Below are 22,798 nucleotides of genomic sequence, written 5' to 3' on the forward strand. Positions count from 1 at the left end.
GGCATTGCAGCCTGTGTCACACTTGTGCTGTCTCTGGGTAGGTGTGGGGCTGTGGCTACAACAGGTGTTTTTTCTCCTCGCTCATTTTTCCCCTCTCGCTCCCCTTCTACCTCATTATATAACTTCCATAGTTGTAATATGCTCTGCCTTTTTCTTACCTTTATATGTTGACAACTGGTGTGTGTACATGTGCTCAATGATCCCCGTATTGTCCTGCCTTCTGCTAGCCACACAGTAAACATCTTTCCCTCTGTCTCTGATGTCCACCCGTTATTATATCTATCTATTATGGTTTTCATATAGCGCAATATCACCCATAGGCCTCAGAGTATATTTAGTCATCTTCTCCCTATACGTCGGGAGCTCCTATGTTCACCCAGTGCACACATTTTTAGGCAATAATTTCACAATGATGAATGATTATCACAATAGGACAAAACAACAATTTTAATAGAACACCCAGAGGTCGCCCCTATGATGCACCACCGAGTTACCACAAAAACACCAACGGAAACGCAAATCACTTTGCTTCTCCATACAACACCACAACAAAAATGTCCCTCCCATAATACGTTCTTCACACTAAACTCTTTCCCACTCTCCGCACTCACACCAAACTACTCTTGCCTCTGATCAAATAACACCTTTACATCTACATTTTATACAACATAATCAAAAAGTCAACACTTATGTACACAACAATTTATTTTTCCTCATCTTGTTCCTTTACCTTGGAATGGAAGGATACAATCGGTACTAGTGCAGGACTTCTAACTCTTGTTTTAACAGCGCTGCCCTCTCTCCTCTCCCTCGGGATGTTTCACTTCAATGTCTACTACACTACTACTGTGACATCACTACTCCTCTCTGTGGGAGCCCTCTTCAATTTCTACTAAACACTAAATGTTAAAAGAATATACACCACGTGGTTCACTCCTTCACATACTCCACACTCCTTCCAATACTCACCTTCCCACTTGCTGTTCTCACATCAGGTGCATTTCGTTCTCTATATTCTTCCGAGGACATCTGTTGATGTCTCTGCGCCCCAAGAGAGCCTGCACACCTGGGGGCATAGCCACAGCCTTGAGCGATCACGCAAGCTTTTGGATAATCCTGGTGCTTGCTGGCCTCATGGTGGTTTTCACAGTTTCTGCTCCCTGCAGGCAGGTGCCATTTACCCAGGAGAATGTGATGGAGGAGCTCCTAGCCTCCGGATGGCCTGAAATCACGTTGGAGTCACCAAATGTATGGTAGGCCCAAAACCCAAATCGTATTAAAATAATCCAATGAGCCAATAAAGTGCACAAGAAGCAAGAAAAACAAGTTTATTAAATGCAACCCCATCCCGGAACAATTCACAATCATTCAACATTATATAATTAAATGGCAGTTTATATAGTGAGAAGTGGAGTTGATTTTCACACAATGTTACAAGATGCATGTAAATTCACATTTGCTCATTGGGCAGTCATGGCTGTACTATAGGTGAATCTATACACTACCTAGACCTATTGGCCTATCCTATCCCTCGTGGCCATGCCAATGACTTCCTCTTGACAATCAAATAATGGGGTAATCTAGTTTCTCACAGTTTTGATTGGACAGTAGACGGGTTAAAGAGTTGCAACATATAACTCAGCTTGTCATTGGTTGTTTTGTCTCGAGTGTTCATGGGTGGTTTGCTTCCACCACAGTTGACCGTGAGATGTGAACAGTGTGGAAACAGAATGGAATACTTCATATCCTTTCACATGGGACCCAAAGGTTGGCACCAACTTACTGTTCCCACCCTTGTGACTGTTCAATTAACAGTCAATATTGTAACTTCTCATTGGAAACATGTTGCCCTTCTCAACCCTTCTCCTTCCTTTCCCATGACGTGTCTGCATGACCTCATGGGGTGTGCTTCCAGCCTTTTGCTTCGGGGCCATGCACACATCTAAATTGTGAATTTATCTGTGGGCCGGCGTGAGTGGTCCTAATACGTATGAACACATAATATAATGTTTGTCACATCTTATATATTCCTTACTATATTCCCTATCATACTTAATGAACTCTGCTTCTATAATCATGAATACCTATCTCTTCATTTAATTGGCTGGAGTGCTCATGTTGTTCAGTTTTCATGATCTCACTCCTAGCTGAAGGTTTTCCTACAGGGTAGTGTATGTGTCCTTACCATGACTGACTGTCTTTTGCACTGTTCTGCTCAGTGCCTCATTCTCACCGGGTTGTGGCCTTTGTCTTGTTAGTTTCTGGAGCCATGGGTATGCACATCGTTTTTTACCTGTTTTACTTTTTGTATGCCTGGGAACTTGCAGTGCCTCTTACTCCTAGCCAATCCCTGAGCAGCTTTTACCTCCTCTCTTATGTGGTCTGCTCAAAGTGCAACATCTGTTTGAACCACTGCTTCCCGTTCAAAGCCTGGGAATGAGATGCACCTCTCACCCTGAACAATTGCAGCGTGGCTTAACACCCTCTGTCCGATGTCACTGAACTTGTACTTGTGTACATCTCAGAGATGAACCAAACTGGGTGTATTTTAATGCATTGAAAAATTCATGTGTTTCTGAGGCCTACTAATTCTTAATGGCTTATAAAGCACCCTTCTGCCTTGAGGCATATTTATGTTTACATTTATAAAGCACCACCAAACCCAAAGGCATCAGGGCACTGGTTACAACATGACAGAAAATGCAGAACAACAAAGAGAAGTCGACAGGGATTGCTTGTTTATGAGATGGGAGCGGTTGCAGAGGTTTAGGTGCGAGGCCCAGAGGATGGGGCATTCTGGGCGAACAGCAAGGTCTCCAGGTGTTTCCGAAAGACTCAGTACGATTGTTTGGTTCTATGGTAGTGAGGGAGGGTGTTCTAGTTCTCAGTAGCAATGACTGGGAAGCTCATGGCCCCTGATTTATTCAGTCTGAATCTTGCGGTAACCAGTCTTTTAGTATGCCTTAATCGTGTGGGCCTGGCAGATTTAGCTTTTGAAGTTTTTGCAAGTGGTACATGGGCGCAGTGTTTGCTATGCATTTATGCATAATAGCCAGTGTTTTTAAGATGATCCGCTGTCAAAAAGGGAGCCAGTGTGCATTTCTTCTGGCGGCAGTGTTATGTTCATGCCTGGGGATGTTCAAGGCAGCCCTTAGAGCATTATTTTGAATGTTCTTTACTTTATTAAGATTTACAGCAGAAGTGCCTGCAAATAGGGAATTGCAGTAGTCCAGCTGCGATCTTATGAGCACCCGAGCTATGGTGAGGCAGCTGTCAGCTGACAAGAAGGGTCTCTAGGCATTGATCAACTTCGTAGTATGGGCAGCAGATGAAGCAATGGCGTTGAACTGCCTGTTTAGTGACAATGTAAAGTCAAGGTAAACACCCAGGGTTTTGACCGAGTGTGGTGATGTGGTAAATGGTAAATGATTTGCGTTATGGGTCAAGCTTGTTGAGGGTGTTTTGTGAGCCCTTCAAGAGGATTTCCGTTTTCTCATCCTTGAGGCATAACAAATTGGCAGCCATCCCATCCGGGCCTGGATGGTTTGGTAAATAGAATGAAGCGCGTTAAGAGTCAGAGGTTTAGATGCCGTAAGAGGCAGGAGTATTTGCGTGTCATCCGCATAATTTGTGCAACAGATGCCAAAGACGTCTAAGATATTGAATAGGGGTTTGGTCAATATATTATAAAGGGTGGGTTAGACACAGGAGTCTTGAGGGACGCCGCACAAGATGGGGGCTGGTTGGTCCGAGCCTGTGTCTTAGAAAACTCTGAAGGATAGGTTGGATAGGATGGAGGAGATCCAGGCAGAGGCCTGTTCTGAGAAGTGAGGAGCTGCTGTTGAAAGGTGTCGACACAGGATTTGTTGGTCCAAAAGGTCAAAGGCTGCTGACAGGTCCATCAAGAGTCTAATAGTGTATGTGTGCACACCTACAAATCACAATCATTGTCTAGCAATTACTATAAAGTGCTTAAGTACAATTTTCGGGTGCAGGCGAGGAATACAGGCCCTGGCACAAAGCCCTCACAACATACAATGTACACTCAGTGTCTACAACTTGAGACACTGCCATCCCCTGCACACCAATGTAACTGAACATACAGTCAAAAATCTATCAAGATTATGAATATTTTAATCGAAATGATAAATCAAAAAACACAATTTACATGTACAAATTCCAAGTCATATCTTCTGCCTCAACTTTAACACATATTATTCACAAAGCAGTACATTACACAATCAAAAGAATTAAGCAGATGCTCATTAATTCGAAGTATTTCAGGCCCAATGCGTTTATGGGGTTGAACCACTTCTTCAGGACCGAATCAATTTCGAAAAAACATGTACAAAGGATCCAACTCAGATCCATACTATTATGTACATTGACAGCATGGTCAAAAACATAATATTCTCATGCATCACAAAGATACCATCACCCTCGAAGTATATTGATCTAAATCAAATCGTTAAACAAAAGCTACTCTCTAATGTAAGTGACATTCACCACCGTGCTGTTCAATTTCCACAGGATTAGCATTCCAAACACATATGTTGGATATTGTCAGTATCAAATCCACAAGTGAATAAACACCAGTGTCAGAAAACTCAGAAATACTACAACCTCTGACCCTGTGAAAGATGACTCCTCAATATTGACATACATCTGATTTGGTGCCGAATAACCAGTGTTGAGTATACCTATGTTGCAAGGAAAATAAGGGAAGCTCGAATGTAAATATTCTAGGATGAACACTGTAATATAGAATTAAATGCCCAAAGCACTCCACACCTACCTGTATATACAGGAAGACATGCATATGCTCTAAAAGCACTGATATGCCAGTCCGTATGTCAAAGAGAGCCCTCAGAGTCGTCTCAATAATGATACCCCAGTAAATGTTCACAAAATCCAATCTCTAAGTATCCTACACATAAGGGCAATCTTTAGTTATGTGGTGTTACCATGTATATACACAGTAGTACTCAGACATCTAATGGATAGATTGAGTGCATACATATCAAAGTACTCTCTGACACAAACAACTGCTTTGCCCACAAATATATACGTACGATATTTACCTTACTAGAAGTTCCTCAGCGTATCCAGTATTATGTGGTTTTCCCGTAGTAGACTCTCTCTGTGAACACTCAGGAAATCTCACGGTCTAACAGCGTGTCACGTGAGCTATCACGTGACTGCGTTAAATAGAAAGTCGCATCTCCGCTCAACGTCGGAGCACTAGTCCGGTACCCTTGGTGCAGGGGACCATACGTCAAGGTCAATTATGCCTGTTAATAAATACAAAGGTGTACATTCACTTGTCACAGTTCAAAGTCTTATACTAGACTGATCCTTCCCCTGTAAAGTACAGGTGTGTCTACACTGAAAAGTAATCCACGAGGGAGAAGCAGGAGCTATCTTTAACTCCCCCATGTACCACTCGAGCAAATTTCACAGATAGAGGCTACATCGGGGAAACCACATAATACTGGAAACGCTGAGGAACTTCTAATAAGGTAAATATCGTACGTGTACATTTGTGGGCACAGCAGTTGCTTGTGCTGGAAAGTACTTTGATATATGTATCCCCTCAAAATATCAGTTAGATGCCCGAGTACTACTGTGTATATACACGTTAATGCCACAAAACTAAAGATTGCGCTTATGTGTAGGATACTTGGAGATTGGATCGCATGAACATTTACGTGAGTACCATTATGTAGACGACTCAGTGGGCTCTCCTTGACATACGGACTGGAACATAAGCGCTTTTACAGCATTTGCACGTCTGCCTGTATATACAGGTACTCGTGGAGTGCTATGGGCATGTAATTATATGTTACAGTGTTCATCATAGAATATTTACATTCGAGCTTCCCTTAGTTTTCTTGCAACAAAGGTATGTCAATATTGATGAGTCATCTATCATTGGGTCAGAGGTGGTAGTATTGCTGAGTTTTCTGACACTGGTGTTTACTCACATGTGGATCTGATATTGACAATATCCAACACATGGTTATGGATTGCTAATCCCGTGGAAATTGAACAGCACGTTGGTGAATGTCACTCACATTTGAGAGTTGCTTTTGTTTAACGATTTGATTGAGATCGATATACTTATAAGGTGATGGTATTTTTGTGATGCTTGAGAATAATACGTTTTTGACTATGCTGTCAATGTACATATGAGTGTGGGTCTGAGTTGGATCCTTTGTACATGTTTTTTCAGAATTGGTTTGCTCCTGAAGAAGGGGTTCACCCCTGGAAATGCATTGGGCCTGAAATACTTTGAATTAAAGAGCATCTGCTTTATTCTTTTGATTGTGTAATGTACTGCTTTATGAATAATATGTGTTAAGGTTGAGGCAGAAGTTATGCCTTGGAATTTGTACATGTAAAATGTGTTTTTTGATTTATTATTTCGATTAAAATATTCATGATCATGATACATTTTTGACTGTATGTTCAGTTACATTGAGGTCCAGCAAGAGTAGCAAGGATGCCTTGCCAGAGTTTTTAACTTCATCCATTTGATTATTTAGGCCTAGTAGGGCTGTTTCTGTGCCGTGGCACAGTCTGAAGCCTGATTGCTGTAGGCCTAGGAGGTTATTCTCTTCCAGAAATGACAGGATTTGGATGCATTCTCCTCTGTCAAGTATTTTAAAAAGAAAAGGGATGGTAGCAATGGGGTGATAGTTAATGGGAATATACGGGTCAAGAGTCATTTTATTTTCAACAAAGGGACGACCCAGGCATCCTTTAACTTAGTTGTGACAGTGCTGGTGGTGAACGAGGCATTAATCAGAGAGGTGACAAAGGGAGCAAGTGCCTCAGCACAGTCTTTGATCAATACTGCCGGGCAAATGTCCCAATGCCATCTGAAGGGATTTAGGCCACTGATATTTTGTACAGCTTCTGTTTCGGAGACAAGTGTGAAGTTAAATTCAAGAGAGGTTATGGAGGCTGGGACTGCTTTGCCAATAGGGGTCGGCGCAAGTGCGTTTTCTTTTTCAAATTTTCTTTTGGAGCGAGGGCAGTTTTTCTAGCAAAGCATTTTGGATATTGACACACCAGGTGTTGTCTTTGGTACAGCTAAATGTGGGAGGTGTGGGTGTTTCTAATTCCCATAGAATAGCAAATAGTCCACGGGAGTTGGAGCTAGCATTGGCGATTCTTACGTTGTAGACAGATTTTTTGGCTGTTAGATATGATATGGCATTTATAACACGCCTATACACAAGCGTTTCAAGAGAGGAGTGCTTTTTATAGGTCTTTGCTGTGGCATCGAAGTGGTCTTTGTCCAACTCTAGCAGGGCATTTCTCCAGTTAGTTTCTGCCTCCTGTTTTTTTAGCATAGGGCTTTCAGGTCCGGGGTGAACCAAGACTTAAAGTGTGATAGGGGTTTGGCTTTATGCTGGGTAAGCGGGGCCAAAGTGTTAATGGCTTTGACCACAGTTGTGTTATACATATCAAGCAATGCAGCTGAGTAATCTACTAGAGTTGGTGGGGAGAATCTCATCCAATAGAGGTAGGATGCTTGTCGGGGTTATGTTTTTTGTGCACCGTGTTAAGGTCGAGAGCCTATGGGTAGCTATACTAGGGGTTGTCTTGGGTATAGGTATGGTGAATGATATCACGTTGTGGTCAGTCCAGGGGCAAGGTGCATTTGATGTGACTGAGGTTTTGCAGTTCAGGTCAGCTAACCACTTGAGTATACGTCCCCCCTTGGAGGGCGTATGGCTCAGGATGCATTTATTAAAGCCTAATGCTGTCAAGGCGTTGGCTAGCAATTGAGCTTTCCTATCCTTTGCATCATTAAACCCAAAGTCTAGGTCTCCCAGGAGGATAGTCTTTGATGATGCTTTGGAGTTAGTTGAGATAGCAGGTGTATTGCCAGTGTGCTAGTGTGAGTGTGGGTTAGCTTGGTAAATAATAATTCCTCTGCCGTCCGAGCAGTGTTGCCGATTTCTCTGATAGCTAAGGAATCTCTGGCTATCAAGGCCACCCCTCCTCCTCTGAGGAGGTCGGGTCTGTCTTTTCTGTGGATTATGTAGTTGGGGAGGAATGGCTAAGGAAAGGGCTGGGCCTGAACCCAAGTGCAGCCACATTTCCGTGATGGCTAGTAGGTCAAGATTATTAGAGGAGATAAGGTCTGAGATATCCAGCAAATGTGCTGTTATAGGTCTCGCATTGATTAGGGCTCCTTTTAAAATACCGGCTGTGGGGTCCATAGGTGGTTTCTGCAGTGTTGCAGAAGACTGTGACAAGGAGGCAGTGGGACAGTCTTTGAGTATAGGAGGGGTTAGGGGAGCCACACCCTCTTGTTTATGCATTGTGTGGGGGTGCATTAATGTGGTTAGAGGAGTGTGAAGAGTGTGAAGAGCAAGGTTCTTGGGAGCCTGTAGGTATTTCTGGTGTCAGGTGTATAAGGTTAGTACTGGCAGGAGTGGTTGATGGTAAATTAACAGGCCTCTTAGTAAGAGGTGGCGACTCAGACTTGTCCAGGAAAGAGGCTGCCAGCTCAAGGCGGTCAGATGTGATTTTGGAAGAGCCGAGGGTACGGGACCTGAGGCGCTCATTTTGCACTGTAAACAGCGGTGCACTGCTAGTAGGTTCATAGTGAATAGTGTTAGGAAAGATTTCATCAATGTGTAATTTTCCCTCCATTTGTGGACCCCCCAAACCTTTTGCTTTTGTTTGGCTTTCCCAGCCTGACTTTTGCCAGTGGAGAGCAGTGTTCAGCTGCGGTCCCCTATGCTTTTGCTCACTTGTTATGAGGAAACTGACACGTCCTTCAGACTGTCAGTACTGGGAAACTAAGTTGCCATTTATTGGTAACCTTTTAACAGTGCACGATGTACCTTCAAGTACTGTGCACTGGAGTCCTTTTTGTTTTATGGCCCTAGACACCCTCAAAGGATTTTACTTCTTTTTACAGGATCACATCACGTTTACTGCGTTTGGTTCAAGACTGCGGCCAGGTCCAAAAATGGCAGAGCCACAAAGTCTTTTGTTCTGTCCCATGGCCATTTTGTCCTTTGCCTTCACCCAGGTCGAGTAACCTTGGTTTTCCTTATTTGGGCATGCAGCCTCCTGTGAAAACCAATCTCTTTTGTGGGCTTCTGCCTGTCACGTGTGTGTGCTCAATCCACACTACTGGTGCCAGGATGTCTGAAGTACCTGAATGACAGACCACCGTGGGCTGTGATTGGTCCATGACTGGGATGCCTGCATGAGAGCAGATCTTTGATTGGAAGTCCTCGATTTTGGCACAAAGCTAATCTTGTATCAAGGGGCTCTGCATCCATTACAGGTCGATCATCTGAGTTCTCTCCGAACTACAGAAGGAGCCAAGTATCCTGCAACAAAGAAACAGACTTGTGGACCCGCCAGAGGCACTTTAGGAGGTTTAGTACCCTTCAACTTCTGCTTCCTCGTCGGACCCCTGTTTTCTTCATCGATCAAGAAGGCCTGCAAGGGCGCTTCACCCCTTTGAAGTAGTGGGAAGAAATACTCTTGGTGCCCCCTGATCACCTGCCGAACGAGCCCCTTCGGAAGTGTTCCTGGGCCATCCAGTGAACTGTCCAGGTCTACCTCTTAGACTTAGGGCATCGCTTGCTTGTGGACCCGTGCCCTTTCCCGCAAAATTTTGTAGGCCTAGCTCCTCTGGGTCCTGAATTAGGAGAGTGCGTAATGCTGCACACATCTGTGATTCCTGTGTCACTACCTGTTGGTGACGATCGCTGTAGGGGTCTTGCTGACCTGCTCTCATCTGTCCTGAAGCCTGCTGCACCAGAATTTTCTTCCTATCTCTTTCGGAAGCTGAGAAAAGGCAACTGTCCCGTTATGGACAATCATTCTATCCTGCAGCCGCTGAGAGCCGGGAAACTGCAGGACTGAAACCTACTAGCGACCTTGACTAAACTAGCAAAGTTAGGTCCGGACAGTACTGAGGGTCAGTGAGTACTTGCATCACTTACCGGTGGCCCCCTGGCACAACAATCTCTTTTACACATGAACATGCCTTAAAAGGTATTCACTTTTGGCTGGGTTAGCCTGCGCTCCCCATCTATTCCCACCTTTTGAAAACTGCTCTGCTGCCAAGAGCAGACCCTACTCGAATAGTGGGAACCAATTCTTCATCAGCTCAAGCGCCTTCCTGACTTGCTACAGCTGTGCCAACAAGACCCGCTTTTTGTTCTACCTGCACGTTCATGCCTTTTTGCATTCAACTGTACTGTTGAGCACAAGGCTCCCCACTTCTTAGGGCTCGAAAGTTAGGGAACAACTCTGAAGAATTGTCTAATGAACCTAGTGTTAACTCACCCTTCTATTCACAGGTTGTGGCTGTGTTTTACTCACTTGTCGCATTAGGAAACGTATTGTATATAGGTTATATACTAGAGTATTTTGTGTGGTAACTGCTTTTATATAACTGAAGTTTACTTGTGTCAATTGATCCAGACGACAATAAATGTATAGATATTTTTCATATACACTTATACACTTGTCTAAGAGTAATTTGTGGTTCAGTACTGTGTGTGCTCATTGTGGACTTCCGATCACTCTCATCCCTCCTGAGACTTAGTCTTGACTGCCTGCCAAGCTACCTACATTGGTCAGGCTTGTCCAGAAGGTTCCACTGTTCCACTAAACTAGGGTGGCCTCCTAAACCTCTGCTCACCAGGTCAGAGTTTAGAAATCCATCTTAACAGATAGCAGAGCATGCTGTGCAACAAGCTTGCATAAGATGGGCGGGTGATTAAGGTTATAATGCTGGTGGGCCCAGGGGGGTCACGCCGGTATGTAGCAAATCATGTGATTGCTGCGGGCATCTTTCCTAGTGAGGAGGTCACGCCAGCAGGTGGAAGATACACAGAGGGTGTTGGTAAACAAGCCGGGGAGATTGAGGCACACTGTTAACCTAATGTTGCTGGCAGTAGTACACATGAGGACATTCCTTGGTAGATCCATCCATCCATTGCCGAACAGGGCCAGACAGGTATTAGCCTTTCCTATCTGCCTTCCCTCGAAGACGCTGGCTTCGCCTGCTGGCTTCTCTGCTGAAAGCTGATGTTGTCAGGGGGCTGCCAATCTGAAGCTGTTGCAGGAGCCATGGAGGTGTTGGCGGTATGTAGAGAGTCGCAGGGCAAGTCTGAGGGGTAACTAATGTGAGGTGGACAACTGCTTGTGTTTTTCTCAGAATTCAGATTTTTATTAATGATACAAAGTGCAGGAGTTCCCTGACTAGTCTAAGAGCTAAGGGGATTACTCATAGCATAAACAAAGCTAGCCCTCACAGAAAAGAACAAACATTCAAAGTAAATCATAAACAACATAGATGAGTGAATAATCAACAACCAGTAATTTGGACGACCTTCACCTCTCTCCTGGGTAAATCCCTTCCCTAGGATTATTGAAAGTGAATTTCCCCAAATGTTCAAAAACAAAAGTAAAAAGTCTTGAACCAGTTCTTGAAAGTTCCAAATGCAACAAAAGTTCACTAAACACAAATCCATTGGTAACAGTTTGTCAGCTTTCTGTTGGAAAGTTTGCTTTCCAATTCAAACCAATAAAATAGCACCAATGGTAATTCTGGTCATCCTCTTTTCAAGATTGTTTTGCCACAGTTAAAAAAAAAATGTATAACTCCTTCTTTGACTACTTCCAAGTAAGTATTACCTCTGCAGTGTCTTTGGTATAATTGTCAGGCTGCTTCTTCTTCGGGTGTTGCGTTCCTCTTGACAACCATCCTTCTACTATATTTACCTTGGAAACAGACTACTTGACTCCACAGTATGCTAATTTTTCAACCACCTTTAATGTAGCATCCATTGACAGTATTATACACAACCACAGTTCTGGTAATTCTGCCTCAACTTTATACTTCAGGATGAATAGGCATTTAAAGACAAGACTAGGCATTTAAAGACCTCTACAGGTAAGCAAGCCACTCTTCTTCCCAAAGCTCCAAGAAAAGGGCATCCTCTTTGCCTCTTCTGTCTGCCGTACGGCCACAAGGATAACCTTCCTCTGCTTTCAGGTTGACTTTCTCTCCACTTCAACAGTCTCAGCATTACAGATTATTGACTTAATATTCTTACAAGCACCCAGCTCCCTTACCAAGCTTCATTCACATCTTCTAGGTTCCAGTAGCTACCTTGAAGCTATAATGCCACACTTACAGCTTGGGATAACAATGTCACACTTGTATCAGAGGACACTGGACCTTTAACAACCTCAGAATTCAGGTGGATAGACTTCAACAGAGCTGGTTTCACTATAGAAAGGGGTCTTGGCTTGGGTAATGCTTGTTCTCATCAGTTAAACAACTTTTAGATTTGCAGAATACTGGTTCTTGATGTTACAAGGTTCAATCTTCAAAAGAGATACAGATTTAGGTACATGCGGCCACTCTTTAAGGAGGATCTTTAACCTTAAAGATCCATAAGTAATGGAGTTCCCACTTATTACCACAGAGATATGCTCCGACTCCTGTTGGGAACTACAAGTGTTCACACATGACCTCTCTTAGATGTAATAAATTCTTGTAACAATTTGTAAAAGTTAGCATTAGGGTTCCGAGTGATTTGAAAAGCATTCTTCCTTTTGATTGGAGACACATGACCACTTCGGTAAAATTAAAGCAGTTTCTACTCGCTCCCACTCTTACACAAGTTAATTAAAAGCTTTGTAACAGTTACCAGCAAGGTTTTCAGAGTGAACCTGAACACAGAGCTTCACACACGACTCCAGGACATTGGGGTTGCGGGCTGCTTCCACTTCCCGATTTCTGCTTCTTCTTCGGTAGAATCACTTGAATCACACTTGGGACCCACACCCCTCTGCAGCATGGCTGTCTCAGGTCCAGCTTTACCAACGGGGAGCCTCTTTCATTCCTCTGTCCCTAGACTTGCTTCTTTATATGGGCCTCGGGTTGCAGCACGTCTCTCTAAGTGCAGTCATGGAAAGCCAGGGTTTGTTAACACAGGACACTCTCAGAACTTGCAGGTGAAGTCTGCTTTCCTCTTGTCCAGGCGTCCCTTAAGTGATTACACTTCCTCATGAACTGCCAGCCTCATGCTCTTCTGCTATTACTGCCAGCCTTCCAGCTACTTCTCCAGCTCTCTCCACAGCTCCTTCCTTCTTCCCCTCCTGCTGCAGCCTTTTTATGCCTCTCAGGTGGGGCAATTGAGTTCAGTTGCAAGCCCTTACTGTTAATTGCCTGACCATGACAAAGGCTGTTAGACCTTCTTGCCTGTGTGTCACTTCTACATGCCACTTCAGCCCTCTTCTTGATATCAGTCGCTATGGATTCTGGGACAAGTAGTTCACTTTAACAAAGTTAGATTTTCCCACTTTTTTAATATGGCAAAAACCCATCAAAAGGGAGGGATTAGGGGGAAAGTTAAAAAGGGTTCCGTCCAGTCTTCGTGGTCTGATTCCAGCCCCCATGTGATCTTCCCGAAGTACACCACCCCCCAGGGTCGACATCACAAAGCACCTGCCTTTCCCTGCCCACAGGAGGGTCCTAGACCAGGGTTCTGGGGAGAATCCCATAAGATTCTTCACAGCAGTCTATCAGCAGAGAAGAGCTCAGTGCTCTTCTACGGGTCACAGCGGCCATGTTGGAACAGGACACGGCCGTAGTGCTGCACATGAGGGATCATCACTAGTCCTCATGATGTTTATCATGGGAAGGTACCCACAGACTTTCTGCAAAGGACCTTTGTTGCTAGGAGTAATACCGGGACAGACAGGCATTAGCCTTTCCTGTCAGCCTTCCCTGAGGATGCTGGCTTCGCCTGCTGGCTTCTCTTCTGCAGCCTGATAACTCTATGTGTTAAACAACTAACAAATGTCAGATGTACTTATATTATGTCTTTGTGATGACTACCTTCAGTGTCTCTAATGAAGGCTCTCATTGCTGCTTGGGGTACGCACTGTGTCTTTATCCTGCTACTTGTGTGTGTGTGTTCAGGCTATGAGAAGCCAAAGTTTGTCTCACAGACTAGTCCCTCGGGATCTGTCATCCAGGTGGCCAGGACACGGCCATCACTTTTCAATCCCGATCCTGGGGATGGACAAGTGCAGGAGGATCACCTGGATGAGGGGGCCCTGGGGAGTGGAAGTGGGGCACCCAATGGAGAGACGCGGTATCCCCGTCCCGATTATCCCTTCACCACTTATTATTCCATGTGTTACTTAACTTTAACCCCCCCCCCCCGCTGCCCATTTCCTACATGAACACGACTACAGGGACTGAGCACTCTGGGAGAAGACAGACTTACACCCAGCCCTTCCATGCAGCATGTCCCAACATCAGAGTCAGGCAGAGTCAGGCAATTAACCTTAACTCACACCTGATTTCAGTTACCTTTCGCCAGACGGGAAAAAGGTGGAGCATGAGAGCACACTACGAGCAGGTGGGCAGCGAGCGAGGCGAACAACGAAGCAGAGCCAGAGAAGGAGAAAGGTATTTGAGGCTGCAGCTGAATTGAGGAAACAAAACAAAAGGTCACAGGGAGAAACCAAGGAGAGAAAAACCTGTGACCGGTTTGACAAACAATCGATGGGTTGTTGAAGATTCCGAAACAGCATGTGTGTGGAGAAGAAGAAAGGCCTTAAATCCTGTAAAGTGCCTCTGAGATACCAGGGCCCCTCCTCCGTGGCTGGACGAGACGGGGGAGAAGTGCAGCCACTGTGGTATTGCCCTCGACTCCACGATCAAAGCCGCAAGCCGAACCTTGCATACAGCCGGTCAGTTGAAGGCAACAGTGTGAACCGGGCTGCATATGAGCGAAGGTTGCGGGCGGCAACAAAGTGTCATGAAAGGCGTTTGATGAAAGACGCAAATAAAAGAAGAACGTCGATAAATGTATCTTTGAACCTTTAAGAAGTGAACATTTGATGCTAAGTAGCAGAGTGGTCCGGCACCATGTGGGTGCTCAGTCAAAAGATCTCTACCGGAAAGTATCTTGCGATTTGAACTAATGAGATTGGATTGAACTTTTGAGATTGGATTGAAAGGAACAAAGTGGTCAAGCGAGGGTAATGGTCAAATCCCTTGCTCAGTCGAAAGTCTTAAGGTCTGTTACATGGAAAGAAGGAAGTTCTTAAAGTGTCAGGTCTGAGCCCGATCGAGGGGGACCTAACGTGCTAAAAAAGGAAGGGGATCCAAGCCCGGCTGAGGGAGATTCCATTGTGAAACTAAAAGGGAAGAAAAGGTCAGAGCCCAGCTTAGTGAGACCGAAAGAAGTGAACTCTGTGTTTTGTTATTTTTGTTGTGTTGATCCAGGCACTGTGCAAGAAAGAGACCTGATAAAGTATATAGAGCCATTATGCTGAAAGACTCTGATGTGTCCTAAGAATTGCCTCCTCGTGCCAGAGAAGTCAGTGTGCTCCTAGTGCCATATTGTTCCGCTTTGTCCCGTGCTGAAACATGGGGAAGGGGAACATATAATTCAGCAATTCTGAACTACCATACCACATGGACCTTTTGTTTATCTTACACTGTTTTCTTTATACACTAGAACACCACAAACCTTTTTGTTCTTTAGAGTAAGGTTTGGTAATAGTTTTTTTTAGTACAGGCCCTTTCTATTTGACAGGACATTAATAAGGACAGTGTTTTCCTTTGTTTTGAGGTCGTATCTTGCTCTCATCGTTGGAAGTTAGGTTTTCGATAGGAGTTTTTCCAACCCAATTATAGTTCAATAAACACTCTTGAACTACATCATTTGCGTTTGCCATACTTGTAATACCATGCCTTCCTCACATGTGCATGTGACGTTCTCAGAATGTATCTATCCCTTTGTCTGCTTCACCTAGAGTCTGTGTGTGTGCGCGCGCAAATAGGCTAAGGGTCTGGCCTTCTGTGTGGTTTTTGTCTCGTGTTATGGGGACTTCCTTAACCTGTATTTTCTTGCGCATTTGGGACATTCCTACCAACAATCCAATGGGCCTTGTTCAGTGTTCAGTGCTGTAGCCTCAGTTATTTACTCCATGTACTGAAGAGGTTCTGCACTTTTGAAACAACATGACTACAACTCTGAACAGTTTTAAGAAGAGCTGAACATTGTCTAAAACAGGGAAAAACCTATTGAGCTATATCTGAGACATTTTGTCCTGTAAGATAAAGGTCCCACCATTAAAATCTGGATATTATGCCTCACAGAATTCTAGTCACTGCTTGATTTAAATAGTTTGTATGCCTCCTTATGATCTGTGCTTGAAGCAATTCAAAGTATGAATCTGGTCTCTGGAGCTCTTATGATGAAAGGCAGTTATAGAACCATGTGCATGATTCTACTTTGCCTGCCTAACAAAGGTCATCTCTAAATGGCATGCTGACCTCCTCCTCAATCTTGAGAAGAGATAGATCCAATGTACTGCAATTAAATATTATTAAGTAAAACAATTGAATTTTCTTTCTCTAGCACCCCAACCCCGACAAACCACCACTGCTTTCAATCTATATTTGATTCTTCATCTTAACCTGGTGAACCTGACAAGGAATTGAATGCTGGGTGTTGTGGCTATCACAGTTTGAAAGAACCAAGATGGTGACTGATGGGGGATATACGGTTCTGACATGTGTGACAAATCCTTTCATCCCTTCTCCCCAAGGGGGAGTGACACCCTGTGGGTCTAGGAGGTGACCCCACTATGCAATACACACCCTTAGGGGACAGGGTACCTGGAATATCACTTGTGGTGACCCCCTTTAGCACAAGATATCCCCAAGCGCAGATGCTTCCATACCTCCCTATTGTACGGAAGCACACATGCTTGTAGGATATATGGCAATTGCTAATATGCAGGGTACTTTAAAGGAGAGTTGCTTAGCTTCTGGCCCTACCATGAAGATGCCCCTACCTGAAACACAGGACCAATGGTGTCTTCTCTCTTGTTCCAGGAAAGAACTGAAACAGTTCGGGCCATGAAAGAAAAGGGAGAGCCAATCTGTCGATGAAGTCCAACTGCCTGCGTCAAACCACAGCAAGGGGTCCAGATTCCTCATAGTCACATGGGGGCAGGACCACATTGGAGGTGTGGTGGGCAAAGAGTCTGCAGAATGCTACAGAGCCCACGGAGGAGGCAGAGAGCATCCAGCCATCTAACTGAAGGAAAAATCAACCACCACAAGAGAGAAGTCCTGTCACCGGCAGACAGGACAAACCAAACACAAAGACCCGACAGCAAGGACGTCAGAGTCACAGTTCAGTAGCAGCTGAAGCAGCCATCTACCCCGACATTCACCACCGTAGGAATGCAGGCATGCGCCGGAGAGAAGAAGTGGAAGCAGGGTGGAAACACACCATAGAAACCTACGAGGGGCTAACAGTGAGCACAGCATGCAAGGGGCTGAAACTTTGCATAACCCGAGAGGGGTGGACATGAAAGTAGAAACAGAAGCCCACGAAGGGCCGAGAGTGAAAATACCCCATGGGGAGTGAAACAAAAAGTAGAAGCCTGTGAGCAGCTAATCATGAGAGTATCCCTGAAGGGGCTGATTACGAGATAAGAATCCGAAGGTCGAAGAGTCCAGAAAGCCTACCATGGGCAGAGATTCAAAACACCTCATAAGGGGGTGAAATGAGACAGAGAAACCAGTGGTCTGAAGAGTTTGGTAGCTCAAGCCAAGCTAAGAGTGATAAGTACAATAACCCATCATTCCAGAGTGAAACAGAGACTTGCTGCAAGTGCCAGACCAAGCAAGCCAGCGAATGATAGCACTTTCTATGCAGAAGTGAACTTAATAAAATATTGGGACACTGACAGGTCTGCTAGGCTAATGCACAGGGTGGGCAGCTGCTTCTTTCCCAGGACGGTATCATATAGGATTAGTGTCTTTTGTAGGTATTGGCCTTAACCAGAGTATACAGAAACATGAATCGATCCTATACCAAAATGGTGGCGGTGGAGCGGAGAGCTGATTGGTTGTTCCCCTGATCAAAAGAATGTATGCAGCATTCTAAATTGCCTTTCATTAAAGTTGTCGAGCAGGATGTTCCTATTTTTATGAAACTCATGAGGTTTGGGGCCTGTACAGTGATTTTGACTGAAGACAAGAGTCAGGACTGAGAGAAGTTGCTTGGTGTTATGTACCATGAGACATTTGAACTTATACAGTCCGGTGCAGCGCTGCAGGAGTGGTTTGATCATTTTTAAGCAGAAAAAGTAGAACATATGTTTAAGGACTAACTTCGAATCTTAACTCTTGCATAACAGTGAAGATTTATCGCCATTTGAGTTTGCTGAGAAGTGTTCACGAAGCGCTCCATCTGCAACCGTAAGCTCTCGTGATCAACTACAGAGCATGCACAGTAGGGAGACTTTCGGAAAGGAGTCATAAAGGCTGTGTGAGACACTACCAAAGTAGGCCTCCTGTTTTGCTTGTGCGTGTCAGGTCCTGTAGGTGGCCAATAGTGATTCAGAGGATTGGAAGATGTTTTGTCAGGGCTAAATGCTAGAGTTGGGAACAAACAGGTAAAGTCAGGGCATAGATAAATTTTTTGCCTTCCTTTACTTTAACTAAAGCTAATGCAGGTAATCCAAGCAAAGATGGAGAGGCAGAGACCTACGTTGATTGGCTGAGGGGACAATGCTTTGGAATGTATTTTGAATCCTCTAACTTCCTTTCATCCTCAGTATGAGTGACCAGTTATGTTTTTTAAATCTGCGTAATTAAAGGCCTTTTTCGAGAGATCTTAATAAAATAACTGAAGGAAGACTGCAGCAGTAATCAGAATCTGTGTGGTCAGAAGCTTTAATGTTCTTGTTCTTCTCCATGTATATATACTCAGTACTAACAGCACCTAACTAGCTCCTTTTCAAATCTAAAATAAACTTTTCCAGTTCTGAACCTCTCGACATTTTAACTTTATATTCTATTTTGCAAGGCTCCTTAGTAATGCTCTTTACTTATCCAAAATTGTGTTCACGTTTCTAAAGTCTTTTAACATTTTCATATGAATTGTACCTTCAAAAGTATTTTCTCGTTCTGCGTTTATTTTCCAGTTGGGCAGCTGCGATACTCACTGAAGATCGCTATGCATGCCACGGCACACGACTCTCTGTTCACTCACAGTTCTTCATACGTGTTAACATGTTGCCATGACGAAGCCTTGCTGCCCATCTGCCTCGATCCTACTGATGTGCCATCTTATGTACGTTTAGCAAGCCAGTGGTAACCTTCCTTGAAACCATGCGTGCTTCGGCCAGATGCTCTCTGCTTGCGCTATTACCACACAACGAAATACACTAGCAAAAGTTTTTTAATTTAACTACTACCTTACATTTTGATACACAGCACAATTACTATTCACATGTTCAGTTCAGCACCATCTTAGAGTCCTGGTTCTGGTTCTCTTTCGAGTTCAGCAGAATATCTCAAACTTCTTTTATTGCTACTCAAGTTTGTCCTAATGTAGGATCCCCACAGACATGGGACATGCCTGTCCAAAGGTATGCAGCTGTAAGGAAGTTTAAAATGATGCCAACCTTTCAAACGGCTTAACAATGGGACCAGAAGAAACCATTCTTCTGATGTCCTGCCTCAATCTTGGAAAGGAATACTTGCATTTTCCTAATGAAGAATCTAGTTATGAAAACAACTATTTTCCAACCACTGCTGTATTACAAGAACACCACACCGTTCACACATATTACCCCCATTAGCTCTTCCCTTCTTCCTAACACTTCCTACAAGAGATATATCTACCTCTTATATGAGCTACCTGTGGTTGCCAGAATTTCCCCTTGCACTGCAAAGACCCAACCAACCCCCCCTTCTTAGGCCTGCTTTGTGGGAATTTAATTTATGAAACTGTGCCACCACAGGCGATGTGAACATCCTCCTAATCCTGCCAAGGGCTGTCCTCTGGCTCAAAACCCTTCCGGTCCACCAAGTATTGTAATTTACCTTGAAACCTCCTAGAATCTAGTATGGCCTGTAATTCAATCTCCTCCTTCTGATCCTCTATCACCATTGGTGACAACATTGTGCCCAACCTAGTTCCCTTGTTACAGGGTATTAGCAGACTTACAAGAAAAACTGGATGGAAATTCCTATTTGAAGGTAATGCCAACATAATAGAAACTGGGGTAATCACTTGTTCAATTTTCAAAAGGCCAAGGTTGCGAGTCCAGAATTTATTTTTTCATTTAATTTAATATTTCTTGTTGATAACCAACTAAATCTCCTTCATAATACTCTACTGAGCCAGTCTACGTTGACAATCTGTAAACCGTTTATAAGACAAGCTGTGCCCTTCCTTCTCAGATATGGAGGAAACTGAACTTATTGATACTGCTAAGAAGTGCTGTGCAAGATATGGTGATTAATGATGAAGCCTTCACTGAGAAATTGTAGTACAAAAGGTTTGAAGGCATTATGCACAATCTGTCCAGAAATGCAAAATCTTTATCTTAGATCCTCCTACATTTGTAACATACACATTTGCCATACTGCCAAATCATTTGATTTCCAGATTCACAATCTATGAAAGGTTAGTCAGGCTAGTCACTTGAGCCCTGTAATTGAAATAGAAATTCCATTAATTCCTTTCTATTTAGTGTTTCTGCAGGGAAACAATGATGGGGTAAAATTGGATGAGAACCACTTGTCACAGGTTTAAGCACATTTTAGAAATACCTTGAAAAAGGGATCCGTTTATACAAGAAACCTTAGTGGGTCGACAAAAACCAATGGAGATTTGACAACATTTAAGGGGAGATTATCTGTGAAGTATCATGGCAATGATACTAAAGTACATGTTCACTGTAAGACCTGTTTATAAATGTTTGTTTCCCTTCCCGGTGAACACTCTTGCGTCAATTACGTTGGGCACTAATTTTTTAAAGCATAGCCTTATGCCATTGCACAGCCTAGGTAGGTGGAGATTGTGAAGCAGCATGATGGGGGACCCAACTTTCAGTTGAAGGTGATGTGGTGGCATTCCCCGGTGGGACAGGGTCAAATGAGTTGAGGAATTCTGTTGGATAGTTTACGACTTTGCCAGCATCCACCACTGTATCGATTGAGTTGTACTCAGTAACTGTGCTTGGAAGCATATCCTGAATCTGATTGTAGGGCCTGGACCTCAAATTCTGTTCCTCGTTTTGGGACTGGTCCTTCTACGACCACATTGATGTTTTGCTGATTTCAGGCAACTGTCTCATGTGTGAAGGTGATGAAATACAGAGAAAGGGGTGGGGTGTCCAAATGTCATGTAGCTAATAATGTCCGGAGGTTCGTAACGGGTAACTATGCAAAATTTGGTGAACATTGGTGAAATTTGGTTGAAATTGTATACCGATCAACGCTTCATCAAGCAACAAACAAACTCATTTTGACTTGTGCTGTAATCCGAGGAACGGGGTGTCCAGATGTCATGTAGACAGTAATGTCCGAGGTTCCAAACAGGTAACCAGGCAAAACGTGGTGAAACAGTGTGGAATTGTATAAGGAACAATGATTTTGCCAAGCCACAAACCCACAAACAAATATTGACTTTTGTTGAAATCCGGGGGACAGGGGTAGGGTTTCCAAATGTCATGTAGCTAGTAATGTCTGGAGGGTCCTAAAAGGCAACTATGTAAATGTTGGTAGAGATTGGTGAAATAGTGTGGAACAGTATAAGGAACAAAGCTTCACCACAAATCCCACCACAAACAAATGTTCACTTTTACATATATAGATATATGGTTTGGAACAGCAAATTGAGGTGCGATCCACCAGTTTTGTATAAAATACTTCGGACTTGTCTTGTTTAAACTATATACTATCAAAAGCAAAGAGATACTCCTGTCCTATTTTTAGAAAACATGATGTAATAATCGAAAGTCAAAGTTATAATACAATATTACAAAGTATCTGCATATTGGGCCTCATTATGAGTTTGGTGATATCTCAGCAGTAAATCAGCCGAGAGCTTAACAAACCAATTTACTGTTACCACCACTTGGTCTGGCGGAATTACCACCGGATTACAAATGGAAGTTTAATTGTGTTAGTCCCCATTTATTGAGTCTATAGAACTCCATGGGGATTTTGGAGGAATTACCACTGGCTGTAATTCTGCCAAAATTGAAGTTTTTTGGTGGTAAGGTGGCAGAACTGCCTCCAGCATTTTGCGGGAGGTTTTTCCTCTACTTTATCACCAAACCCATAGTTCGGTAGTGTAGTAATGCAGCAGTAATGCATGTTACCACTGCATTACCACTGTTTTGGCCACACCACCAAACTCACAATAAGGCCCATTGTATTCTATCATAGTCTAAATATTTAGCATCAATTTGACACATTTAAAACTAACAGGACTATTAACCACTTCAAAGCACTTCTTAAAGTGATATGTGACATTATTTGCTGTGTTAGGACACTGAAGGACAGCTACCAGAAGAAATAAAACAAAACAAGCTGTTGCATCGTGTGGTTGAGAGACGTATACAAAGGAGCATTGATGACAGTGCCTATTCCAATGACAAGCTTTGTGGACCCAACCCTTCAATAGAACTGCTGATTAACAAAGTGAAGCATAGTACTTACAAGCCATCGTTCATACTCTTCCATTGCCTTTTTTTCTTGCCATTCTTTTTCAGCTCGCTCCTTCTCTTGCTTCTCTTTCTCTTGGGTCTTTTCCTTCTTCTTTGATTTAATAAAATCTTCCTTTCTTTCAGCCCTACATTTTAGAAAGCCAATAAGACAGTAACAGTGAAATGCAGAATAACACGCATGGCATCCAAATAAGATTACTAATCGAGTACTGGGATGAGGAAATGGGCAGTA

The 22,798-nt window shown here is 43.6% G+C and overlaps 1 protein-coding gene across 2 annotated transcripts in view; it reads right to left on the bottom strand.

Moving 5' to 3' along the window:
• The window catches only part of MAP9 (microtubule associated protein 9), a 470,608-nt gene that overhangs the window by 74,571 nt on the left and 373,239 nt on the right, over positions 1-22,798 (bottom strand). For both annotated transcript variants that reach the window (XM_069631321.1, XM_069631320.1), the window contains exon 13: positions 22,559-22,691. In XM_069631321.1, coding sequence (XP_069487422.1) covers positions 22,559-22,691 — 133 coding nt within the window. The remainder of the gene's footprint in view (positions 1-22,558; positions 22,692-22,798) is intronic.

This window comes from Ambystoma mexicanum, chromosome 6q, assembly GCF_040938575.1.
Source record: "Ambystoma mexicanum isolate Mex_15411 chromosome 6q, UKY_AmexF1_1, whole genome shotgun sequence".
In the NCBI taxonomy this organism is placed as follows: domain Eukaryota; kingdom Metazoa; phylum Chordata; class Amphibia; order Caudata; family Ambystomatidae; genus Ambystoma; species Ambystoma mexicanum.